The 13268-nt window shown below is 38.0% G+C and overlaps 1 protein-coding gene across 1 annotated transcript in view; it reads right to left on the minus strand.

Annotated features, from left to right (window-relative positions):
* Nucleotides 1-7391: 7391 nt before the first annotated feature.
* The window catches only part of LOC100017091 (glutathione S-transferase A4), a 36897-nt gene continuing 31020 nt past the window's right edge, over nucleotides 7392-13268 (minus strand). The window contains exons 5-7 of the mRNA XM_007484093.2: nucleotides 12094-12232; nucleotides 9892-10023; nucleotides 7392-7904 (exon numbers count right to left, since the gene is read on the minus strand). Coding sequence (XP_007484155.1) covers nucleotides 7782-7904; nucleotides 9892-10023; nucleotides 12094-12232 — 394 coding nt within the window. The 3' untranslated portion in view covers nucleotides 7392-7781. The remainder of the gene's footprint in view (nucleotides 7905-9891; nucleotides 10024-12093; nucleotides 12233-13268) is intronic.

The following is a 13268-nucleotide window of genomic DNA, read 5'->3' on the forward strand; positions in this document are numbered from 1 at the left end:
GGCAAATGTTCCAGCTGATGTATATCAAGTGCTTGATAAATGGATTTTCAAAAATATTGCAAGAATCTGCAGTTTTATTTATATGGATACTTACTCCATCAATGCAGATATAAAGCTCTGTATTTTATTTGGAAGATCTTAGTGAGTTGCTGTGGCTGAAAAAGAATTCTCACAGAATGACTAAATTGGTGACAAAACTCTCTAAACTCAGTGAGATTGGTCCTTGGATGGCAAATAGTCCATCACTGGACCTCTATTCAAAGCACCTATCCCTTCTTCTCCATTAGTTCTCTCTCACTCTAGTTCATGCCCTCATCACTTCTCGCCTAGACTAGAATAGCCTTCCAATTGGGCTCTCTGCCTCAAGAATTTCTCCTCCACTCACCTGCCAAATCTAAAATCCTAAAGCTCAGATTTCTGGGACCTTTGGGAAACACAGAGCCAGCTAGCCTTTGAGGACCTGATTTACCAGTGCGAGTGGAACTTGGAATGAGGTTCCTCAGAGCTTCTATACAGGCTACATTTGTATTACCAGCTCTTAGTATAGGCTGGCACAGAGCAGGTGCTTAATCTTTATGTACAGACTGACCCAGCTCATCCTTCTGAGTGTGAATTGGGCTAAGGACTCTCTGAACTTAGATACAGGCTTCAGTTGTGTTTCCAGCATTGAATAGAGACTGGCACATAGTAGGTGTTTAATAAATGCATTCTGAATCAAAAGCCTTTCTATTTTGGTAGTACCTGTGTCAGACCTTGAATACTGCTGACAAGACTTCTCATGATGACCCAGTATTGCCTCCATGCCACCAGGAGGCATCACAGGAGAACTTTGGTAAAGGAATGTATTTTATTATTGTGATCTATAATTATTTAACAGCATTTGGCAGAGAATATGGCATCTTCAAGAGGGAAGGAACTTTAATCTAACTCTTTTATTTGACAGATAAGCAAAGAGCAGTCAAAGTTTCCCTGAATCCCATAACACAGCTCAAATGAACACCTGGGGCTTCTGACTCCTAATCCAGTGTTCTTCCTGCCACACAAAAGCAGAGCAGCCTAAGCAGGAAAACTGAAAGAAAGCATAGCTATGTGCAGAACAGGGAATTTATAAAATGTTTATTAATACATATTATTGTATTAATTAATATAAATATATATAAAATACTTACTAGAATAAACAATATTGATAATATAACCAAATAATATCTATTTATCATACATAATATACAAATGTAAATTATAAACATAAATATAAAATGTTTACTAGAGATTTTTTGACGACCTTTTGAATTCTGAATAATCTCTTCTTGCATTCTTCACAAGTTTCAGCCTCCTACAAGGAGTCAATAATATTGTCTTGTGGCAATTCTACTGTTCTTAAAAATTCTGCTCAAGCCCAGCCCCTGGAGGCACACACATGTGCACACACACACACACACACACACACACACACACACACACACACACAAAGTTCTGTTTGGGGGCAGGATGAGGATAGTTCTAACATCTCAACATGATTAATGAGGATTGGAGGAAGTATAACGTCACTTCTTCAGATCTGCGTGACACTAGTCTCATTTGGTTCTCTTTTGATAATACCCTTTGCTGCATTATCATCCAATTTTGGCCTTTTTTTTTTAACCCTTCCTTGCCATCTTTGAATCAATACTGTGTACTGGTTCCAACGCAGAAGAGGAACCAGTACACAGTATAGGCTCTAAGATGGCGAACGAGGGTAAGGGCTAGGCAATGGGGGGTTTCCCAAGGTCATATATCTAGGAAGCGTTTGAGGGCAGATTTGAACCAAGGGCCTCCTGTCTCTATTTTTTGGCCTTTTAACATGTACCCTAAGGCTCTGTCCTCAGTCCTCTTCCCTTGGTGACCCTCATCAACTTAATATACTTTCAATTCTTGCACATGACTCCCAGATATAGATATCCAGTCCCTACTCTCTTTTCTGACCTCTAGTCATACATCACCACCTGCCAATTGTAATGAAAATTTATTAGCTGAGACATCAAAAACTAAAACAAAGTCTCCAAGAAAATAATTAGAAATGTTACCCTACAAACTACATTTCCCAGGAGCTCACTGACTTCCTGTCATTATGTATTTCCTGTAGACAGAGGGATAAATTCAGTGGGCATTCCTGGTCTGGCCTCATTGCTTCCTGTTATGACTATGGTGGTGGTAAGCAAGGTTTTTGAACAGACTGATTAGTCATGGGCACGTGATTTCTTTATTTTGCTACCATTTTATTCCTTTACTTCTAATGATCATTAATAAATCTCCTAAAATATAATATTTTTTATTATTGTAGACTAATATTAATTCTTACACAAGCCAAAAAGAAATGGGTTTATTGAGAGAGGGTTGGTCTCATAATTAAGCTGGACTCAAGACCAAGAGACCCCAAGACTTGTGAGCCACCTCCTTACATAGTAAAAATGTGTACTAAAAATACAATAAATTTTTAGATATATTTATAGTTACCCCCAAATCAAGTGAAATTGGCAGAAACATAGAATAAAGGAGAAGTAAAGAAAAATCAGATAATACATGGATGTGCTGAACAACAACTTGACACAGTACGGCATGGGGTGGAGAAGTGTCGAAACTTTATACCCACTGTGTGATTTTTCTTAGAAATTATTTTTTTCAGAATTAAGTGATTATGTTTTTAGAAATATTTAATACTGGGTATAGAAGCACAGAAGAAAAACAAATTGCTTTATCACATGGGACGATGGGGATATGATTGGGGATGTAGACTCTAAATGATCACCCTAGTGCAAATATCCATAATATGGAAATGGGTTTTGATCAAGGACACATGTAAAACCCAGTGGAATTGTGTGTCTGCTACAAGGGGTGGGGAATGGGGAGGGAAAGAACATGATTCTTGTAATCAAGGAAAAGTATTCTAAATTGACTAAATAAATTTTTCAAAAAAAATTTTAATAAAAAAAGAAATATTTAATCCCTACAATTGAATACTTATTTAGTTCCAACAGGATCAAACCACTAAAAATGCTTCAGATAGAATCATATATCTACTAATGATGTAATCATGAAGAGAGTAGGGATTTTCACATTCACACACTATTTTTCCAATTCAGTGTCCCATGGGCACTTCAAACTCAATATATGTACCCCAAACAACAACAACAACAAAAACTGGCTTTTGTCTTTTCTCCAAAACCTATCCATTTTCTTCTATTTCTATTTTATCTTGCTTCTATTTCTTCCCTATTTCTGTTGAAGATACCATCAGTCTTCTTAACACTCAGATTCACAAATTTGGAGTAATCCTCAACTCCTCACTTCCTAGTCCCACCCACTATCCAATCACTTGCCAAGTTTTGTTGCTTCTCTCCCCACATCCATCTCATGATCATCAATCCACTCATGAGTCCATCATTCTAGGATGAGCCCTCCTCACTGCTCTGACCTGGAGCATTTCAATAGCCTCTTAAATTAGAAGCCCCTGCCTTCCCATGCCTAGCTAGGTGATTCTCTAAGACCAATGGTTACAGGCACTGTTTGTGCCCTGCAGGAGGGAAGATTCACGGTGGGAGATTCTTACAGGGATTAAATCTCAAGTCTAATTAAAAAAAAAAAGGAAAGAGAGGGAGAAGTATAGATCCTGGAGCCTAGAGGATTATTTATAATTCTTTCAATTGCCTTTTGGGAGACTTAGTCCTTTGGTGAGAAGCACCCAAGCCTAATCTCAGGTAAAATCATTATGTTAACAATGAAAGTCCTTTGGCCTTCAAAAACATTTTGTTGTGTCATCACAAATCAGCAGGTTTAGACTCATGTAACCTGGTGTTGGAAACATCTAGAATCAGACCTGAGGATATAATCAACCATTGAACTAATTTCCTAATGTTGAAGTTTCCAGTAGATACTATCAACAGAATTTGTCTTGAGCCAAGCAAGAAGACCTAATGGAATGAGCAAAGCCTTTTGAAATATGACCAAAAATTAGCTTTACCACTTTATTTTACACTGCTGACCTGACCAAATCTGAAGCCCTGGTTCTGCTGTTTACTATCTTATGCAACTTTGTTGGAATTACTTAACTTCTCTTGGCCTCAGTTTCCTCATTAGTAAAGTGAGGAAGTTAAACTAAATGATTGTTACTCTAGTTCTAAATTTTATGATTTTGTGTGGGCCTTACAATTTACATATATATATATATATATATATATATAATAACCAAACTGGACGTCTCATTTTCTCTGAATACATTTAGTGTTTTTCCTTCTGTCTTTACTCATGCTGTTCCCTTCTCTTGGAATGGCCTAACCATCCAGCTCCCATTCTGCAGGTCTCAACTCAAATATTAGCTCATTCAATCTATCAATTAGAATTTATTATACGCCTATCTATTTTTTTAAAATTCCCACTATTTTCTACTATTGTTTAGGTCCTCCTCCTTTTTAACCTATAAAAATGGAAACCTGTGCCACATGGTATTGGAGCAGTGTTCAGAGCAATCTGACAGATTCCTCTTGTTTAAAAAATTCAGTCTCATTGTTTATATGATTTTCTCTCAATTTGATTTTTTAAAATGGTAACTTAGTATTTTTTATTATTGTTATTCAGTCCTTTCAGTCAGATCTGACTCTTTGTGAATCCCATTTGGAGTTTTCTTGGCAGAAATACTGAGTACTTTGCCATTTCTTTCTCCAGCTAATTTTAAAGATGAAGAAACTGAGGTTAAGTAACCTTCCCAGGATCACACAGCTAGCATGTGTCTAATGGCAGATTCAAAGTCAGGTCTTCCTGGCTCCAGCCCTGGCATTCTATCCACTGTACCACATAGCTGTTCTTAGTTTACCCAGAGCTTCTATTGGAGGTTAAAAATAATGGTGGGAGTTTGATAAAAGTTATGGAGATTCGTTTAGTAAACCACCAACACTTATTTATCCAGAGTAGAGTTGGGATAGAATATAGGAGATAGGAAATAGAAGATTATAACTTATATGACTATGTCTAAAAATCTAAACCCTATACTAAAATCTCTAATTAACCCTAAATCTAACTGCCTTCTTGGGCAGGATCTTCTTTCCTAACAATGCAGACCTAATTAAAAGTATTCTGACTAGCCAAGATTAAAATCATTATCTATCTTATCTAAGCTAAATCAATAAGTCTTTATCTTCTCCAAACTCCTTAAACCAGTATCTGAAACTAAATTGTAAGAAGTCAACCATGAGATACTCTTGACAGAGAATAAATGACTCAGAAGCCCTTGAACTCCTACTCCCTCAGAAGCCAGAGAAATGGAGAGACTTGTTAAGTAACTTGCTCAAGGTCACATAGCTAGGAAGTGTCTAAGGCCGGAACTAAACCCAGGATCTGTAGAGATGGTTCACTATCCACTGAGTCACTGAGCTGCCCCTGTTCCATTTTTTCTGATCTGTGACTCATTGTAGCCCTTCATTCACCATGTTAGTATCTGACTTAGTGTGGCACTGAGTGAACTTTAGCTCTGCTGAAGCACAGAACTCCTAAACTCCAATGATCCACCAACCTGTCTTTTCAACAAAACACTTATTGAATGAATTGACCTTTATGGTGGTGAGAGTTACTCAGCTGCTGAAAAAAATCAATCCACCCTTTTCCTTAAGTTTTTTTTCCAATGGGATGCCCCAGAAGTTCATCAGAACTGTGGTCCTCTTTGCATCAGGTGCAGTCTCTGATTCCCAGATTGAGTGCTACTTTCTTATCATTATGGCTATTGTTGTGGTTCAGTATATAACTCTTTGTGACTCTATATAGGATTTTCTTGGCAAAGACACTTCCTTTTCCTGCTCAGTTTACAGATGAGGAAACAGGCAAAAATGTTTGAGTGACTTGTCCAAGGTTACACAACTAGTGACTTGAGGCCAGATTTGAACTCAGGAAGATGTCTGTCACTTAATCTACTGTACCACCTAGCTGTCCTGTACCATTAGGATACAATTAAGAGCCTAAAGTGGAAAATGGCCCATAATCCTTGCCATTTTATTTGGATTGAATCCAAGTCTTGTCCCAGAACATTATTTATGACCTCAAAGCATCAGCTTCACATTTGCATAGGGTCTGAAGGGGTTCTCCTAGGGCAGTGATGGTGAACCTTTTAGAGACCACATGACAGGAGCTGTTACCCCACCCCCACCCCTTTTACCCTATACAGTTGAGAGAGAAAGTGCTCCCATTGGGCTGCTGGGCAGAGGGGTGGATGAAGTGAAGAATGTCCTCAGGGGCATGGAGAAGAGGAGAGGAGTAGCCCCAGCACTCCACTCCCTTCCAGCTCTGCTGCCTGTGAGCTGCCCCCTTACCCTAGACAGGGAAGGGAGGAAGTGCTCCCATTGGGTAGAGGGGTGGGTGGTGAGCAAAATGTCCTCAGGCACAGTGGAGAATGGGAAGGGAGCAACTTGGCCCCTGAGTCCCTCTGGCTTTCTAGTAATGAAATCTGGTGGCCTATGGTAGGCTTGCCCACAGAGAGCTCTCTGTGTGCCCACTCTGGCATGCATACCATAGGTTTGCCACCATAGACCTAGGTTATAAAAGAATGATTAGGACATTCTCCTGAGGCTGGTAATCTGTAGGAAACCAGCCCCTGGGTCTGTAGAGAGCACTAAAGAGATGTTGAGAGAACGAACAGCAATGGGAGCCTGGGAGGAGAAAGAGAGAATTGCTAATAGAGTGAGCTAGACTTTAGATAGATGAGAATATGATGGTATGTTCAGATATGGCTCCCCAGAAGCTTGTTAGACATCCTGATGGGATGTCTAACAATTTGTTTATTCTTGGGATGTGCATTCTTGAATATTGGTCTCTGAATTTTTGACTCAGGAAAGTCCCAGACTGTGCAAAATAAACATTTAGAGTGTGTGTGTGTGTGTGTGTGTGTGTGTGTGTGTGTGTGTGTGTTCTCTTGTGCCCAACCCACAGAAGATTCTGCATCTGGGAAGCAAGAAAGCAAGAATCCTAAGAGATGCAGTATCTAACAGCAGATATCTCAAGCCTTATCCTGAGTCTGTACATGGAAACAGAGAACACTTGAGTGGTGATGGGGGGGAGGAATAGAGCAGGGAGAGATCAGGGAGGACTCAGGGACACCCAGAACTTGAAGCGTGATTGGTATCTATTCCACATGTGACTGCTTCCATAACATGTTTGTTTTAAATAGATTTTAGGACTTCATTTCAAATTAACAACTGATTTCCAAAAATAACTGCAACAATAACAAAATACCATGGCATATATTGTTATGCTTGATGTGCTAGTGAGTTTTCCTGAACTGTTTTGTTTTGTTTTGTTTTTTATTTTAAGGGATGATTCTCTTGGTGGGGAGAAAGAAATTTTTTTTTTTAGGAAATACAGATAATATAAAAATAGTTATACATTTTTAATGGATCATACACACAAAGATAGTTTTAAATTTAATCAACTTTGCATTTGATTTCAACTCTTGTCTTTAGCAGAATCATTAGCTTTGTATTCATTTAACATTTTATTTTTAATACCTAGTGAGATGCTCCAATTATTTACTATGATGTTTATCTTGTGCTATTGATAACAATATTGCTAAAATCTTTATACTCTCTACTTCATAGGATCATTGATATAGAACTTAAAGAGATCAACAGGTTCAATCCCTCATTTTACAGATGAGGAAAATGAGGGCCAGGGACAGATTGTGTCAGAAGCAGGATTTGAACCCATAGCCTCTAACTCATGAGCTGAATCTCTTTCCTTTGCCAACTTTAGCCCACTCTTGGTCATTAAATCTGGAGAATCATCTTCACAGTAGCCACGTAATGGTCATCTGGTGGGAATTTCCTCTGGCTACCAGGTTGAAGGAATTTCTTAATTGTAGGAATGTTGCTGATTCTTGTTTTAAATGCCTAATTCAAGAAAAAAATATAATTAGGAGGTAAATTGTGAAACTATACTACTTCCAAGGTGAACCAGAAATGTGCCTAAAAGAGGGCTGGCCTGATCCTAGATAGCAATAGAAATGCTTGACCCTATGTGGATTGAGACATCTCTTAGTTTCTTAGTGCATATTAGTTTATCCATTTCAAAGAAATCACCCCTCACAGATATCAAGAAGAGAATAAAGCTGTGGACACAAAAGAGGAGAGAGAAGTTTTGACGCTGATCAACACTTAAGTACCTACTGTGTGCCAGGTATTATGCCAAGTAATAGCAATACAAAGAAATGTGAAAACAAAAACCAAAAAAAAAAACACTGCCCCGCCTGTTATACAAATATACATAAAATAATAATAAGTTTTGTTGTTCAGCATCTGACTGACTCTTTGTGACCCCATTTAGGGTTTTCTTGGCAAAGATTCTTGAGTGGCTTGCCATTTTCTTCTCCAACTCAGTTTACAGATGAAGAAACTGAGGCAAAAAATGTTTAAGTGACTTGCCCAAGGTCACATAGCTAGTAAGTGACTTGAGGTCATATTTGAACTCAGGAAGATAAATCTTCTTGACTATAGCTTTGTCACTCTATACCACATAGCTACCTAATGATAATAATAACAATAATGATCATGATAATAATAGCTAACATTTATATAGGGTCTACTCTATGCCAGGTGCTTTAAAAACATGATCTCGTTTTATCCTCACAACATCCTATAACCTAGAATGTAGATGCAGTTATTATTTCCATTTTACAGATGAGGAAACTGGGCATAAAGTGACCTGTCCAAGGTCACATAGCTAGTGTCTGAGGCCAGCTATGAGCTCAGGTCTTTTTAAGTATTCCATTCATTGTAGCACATGGTTAAATCCACTATTTTATGCAGAGTAGATGGAAGATAATCTCAGAGGGAAAACACTAGGGAAAGGAAGGCAAGGCAAGGGAATGGAGACCCTTAAAGATCATATTTGAGGCAAGTCTTTGAGGAAGCCTGGAACCATGGTGGCCAAGAGGTAAAGATGAGGGGAAAAAAGACATGAGAGGCAAAATTCCAGGCATGGGAGACAGCCTGGACAAAGGCATAGAGTCTAGAGAGAGAATAACATGTGCTAGGAAATTCCAAGAAGACCGCTATAGCTGGAAAATGAACAGAATGTGTGGGAGAATGGGGCACTGCCAAGAAGAGAGCTAGGAGACTAGCACCTCAGGCAGCATGGAATACTTGGTATGACATAGAAAGGCAATAGGAGTGGGAGTGAGAGACTTTAGTAAGAACAGCACTGAAGACAATCTTTGTAGCAAACTTTTTGCCTAGGGTTCCTTCTTCCATTAAAAAAAAAAAGCAAAAAAAAAAACCACAAAACAATACTTGCAGATAAACAGCTAAACAGTCCAACTAGAGGTCCAAAGGATTGAATCTTTTCCATGTGTAAACAATTAAACAGTCCAACTAAGGCTCAAAGGATTTAATCCTTTATCCAGAAGATGTGTCTAATCAGGTAAGTTAAGCAAGCAGAACAAAAACTAAATAGAAACACCCAGCTGGTCTCCTTAAATTTCTTTTGGATACCACATGGACCCTTAGGTATTAATTTATATTGTTTAGTCATCTTGAGTCCTGTCCAACTCTTCATGACCCCATTTGGGATTTTCTTGGCAATGACACTGGAGTGGTTGGCCATTTTCTTCTCCAGTTCATTTGGCATATGAGGAAACTGAAGCAAACAAGGTGAAGTGATTTGGCCAGGGTCACCCTGCTGGTTAAGTATCTGAGGCTGATTTTGAACTCATGAAGATGAGTCTTCTTGATTCCAAGCTCAGCACTCTCTCCACTGCACCACCTAGCTGCCCTTAACTTTGATTTATCACTTGTTTTTCAGTCTTTGTTTCTGCTCATTTTCTTTCAGGTATAGATGGGGAGATGGGTTTCCTCCCTCCCTCCTTCCACTCCCATCTACCTGTAGAAGAGGGAATTTGGAGAGTGCAGTAGCATTTAATTCTTCTACCATTAAAATGGCTTCCAGTAGTTGTATATCTGCCCAGCTGAATTTGTTGCCAACCAGAAAGTCCTGTCCGTGGTTTTTCAAAATCTGTAGAAGGGGGAAAAAATAAAGAAAGGCTGTTGGATAAAAGTAAGCCCCATCTGACCTTGACTAAGGACAAATACAAAATATGAGTTATATTATTATATATTCATTTGTAAAATCTTATTTATATATCTATATTTGCAAATACCTATTTATATTTATAATACAATATAATATTTATAAGATATTATTTATTTTTAACATATTTTACCAGCAGACAATTATTTTGAGCAAAACCCTCTCTAGGTCTCATTTTTCTCTACTTTGAAATGAGGAAGTTGAACTCTCAAGGACTCATCAGTAGGGCATGTGAACTTTTTAAAAAATAGTTTGATAACTACATTTCCATGTAATTAGTTTCCTTTATAATTCTGCTTGTTTTATTTTATGTATGCCAAAATATTATTCTGAGAGTCTGCATGCTCCATCAGCTTGCCAAAGTGAACCATGAGGAAATAAAAAAGGTTAAGAACCCCTGGATTAGATGAACTCTATGTTCCTTTCTAGTTCTAAGGCTGTGCCCCTGTGATCATTTTAAACATAAATTCTCATTGTGCGGTGTTGAGAAATGATTCTGTTCTTCTGAGTGTTCTGGAGTTAGCGATTCTGAATGAGGGAATGATGATGATATTTTGCTACCTTATAAGGTAATTTAGTGACCTAAAAGACTATAATACAAAGCTCAAAGTTCACTGGCATGGGACTTCTCAGGGATGGTGGAGATAAATGCTGCCCTCACCAATTCTATGCTATTTCTTCTATAGGTGGGGGCCATTGATTTCCACCAAAGAGGAGAGAATCTCCATTGAACAATGAACTTCCAGAGTCCATTTAGAAGAGTTTTCCCATTGCAGTCTATTTTAGCCTTCTCATGGCCATAGTGAGAGGCCAGAACCCATCCAATTCCTGTCAATGAATTGTTGTTGCCTTAGATTCTCTGAGCCAGAAAGCATTCTACTTTTTTTCCCCCCTATGGATCCAGAACCTTACCACTGGTTTCTTGGGTGTAATTTAATCTTGTGTTCACTCAAGAATTACTCTAAAAATGATATGCTCAGTGGAGTGAGAGTCAGGTTCAGAGACAGGAGGTCCTGGGTTCAAATCCGAACTCAGACTCATCTTACTTATGTGAACCAGAGCAGGTCAAGTAACCTCAATTGCCTAGTTTTTACCATTCTTCTCTTTGGAACCAATACATAGTATTGATTCTAAGACAGAAGGTAAGGATCTTTTTTAATAGCATGTTAGCATCTGCCACAGACATATCCAAAACTTGCAGAATTTCTCATTGTACCCACTAACTCAGAAAACTAAGCTAAAGTTATTTTAGGTATTATAGTTAAATTAGTTTGGAGTATCCTGGTCTGATCACTCCTTTTATGAAATTGATATTAAAACACAAAGGTATGAACTATTTCAGAGCTGAATGTTTTAATGATATAAACTCACTCAAAGAGTTCTGTCTAAAATATTATAATCTTTTTTTCTTCATATTATAACTATTATTCACCCTCAAAACTTTCCAATGGCTTTTGGCCAAAGTCCCTAAAGTTCTTGTCTGATGTGGCCTCCTCCTTGTAAAACCATATACAAATATTCTCTTTTCAGACAGCCTTCAACTTAATTTAATCCAATTCAACAAACACTTTTAAGTGGATACTCCAGTCAAAACTTCAAGTGAGATAAAGACATAGACGAAATAGTCCTTGTGCTTAAGGAGTTTACATTCTCCCGGGAGGATACAACATGAACTGAGATAAATTAAAAGACATACATGAATTAAATTCAAAAGGAAAAGAACCCCAATAAGGAGGTGGGGACAAGGAATAGTGGAAATCACAAATGGCCTCTTCCAGCACAGGGCTCCGAATTTTGCTTTGATGGAAGCCAAGAGGAGGGAAATGCATTCCCGACCCTGCTGGACCAAAGTATAGAATTGGGTACTAGAATGCTCATAAAGGAAACAAACATTAGATCAGTCTGTCTGGAACAAAGAGTCAGTTCAAGACTAGAAAGAGAAAAGGGAATTTGTCACGTTAGAGAATGTGAAATCTTTGACTCCTGGAAATTTACCTTTTCAAAGACAGGGAAGTATCGGCTTTTGGCTTTCTCCACCACAAGTTCTGCCTCCTGCCTTTGGTCAGATGGTTTGAAAGAAATCAGTGCAATTGACATCATCAGGTCCAAGGTGCCATCCACATACATGTTAATCCTGAAAGTAGAGAATTTTACAATTTCCTTAAAGCTAATCTGTAACTTTAGTTTATTGAGTCTATTTTTTTTTTTAACTATAGGGGGTTTTTTTGTTTGTTTGTTTTAAAGGCAATGGGGGTTAAGTGACTTGCCCAGAGTCACACAGCTGGGAAGTGTCTGAGGCTAGATTTGAACCCAGGACCTCCCATCTCTAGGCCTGACTCTCAATCCACTGAGATACCCAGCTGCCCCTATAGTTAAAAAAAACTAACGTTTTTAGTTTTTTATCTTACTATAGGATCTATTTAATAAGGTTTGTTTCTTTAGAGGATGTATGAGATTATGATTCTGTTTAAATTTATTCAGATTTTATGACATTGAAGGAAGCATGGGATTATGAATCGGCTTTTTTTTTTTTTAAGGCTATAGCCTAAAAGAATGTACAAGATTACAATCTGTATACTTTTGGAACATCTCCTTTCTATATCAGTGTTTTCTATGCTAATTAGTGGGCCCTAAGATCATTTTTTAAAAAGGAGGATCCAATCAACTTTTAATGGTATTTCCAAAATTGAACGAAATAGAAAAATGTTGACCCACCCATTTGAGCTTCTTTACTCCATTGGTCGCTGTGCCAAGTAACTCTTTTATTCTTTTGTAGATAATAAGTGCAAGAGGCAATGTTTTGGGGGTAGCTAAAGAGAGAGTGTACAAACTTGGGAGAATGAGGACCTGAATTCAGGACCTACATCTTATTCCTCAAATCATTTTGCTACTCCAGACTCCACAACAGCTGGTCAAAATGTATTTTTTTAATTCAATTTAATTTAAAAAAATTTTTCCCCATGGTTAGGGAATCATACTTTTAAAGCTGGCAAATACCTTAGATTGGCCCAACCCTTTCATTTTATAGATAAGTAAACTGAGGCACAGAGAAGGAAAATGACCCACCCAGAGACACACAGATAGGAATTATCTGAGGCAGGATTCCAACCCAAATCTTGCCTGGAACATAGTAGGTGTTTGTTGTCTTGATTACTCACTATAACACACTG

This window comes from Monodelphis domestica, chromosome 2, assembly GCF_027887165.1.
Source record: "Monodelphis domestica isolate mMonDom1 chromosome 2, mMonDom1.pri, whole genome shotgun sequence".
NCBI lineage: Eukaryota > Metazoa > Chordata > Mammalia > Didelphimorphia > Didelphidae > Monodelphis > Monodelphis domestica.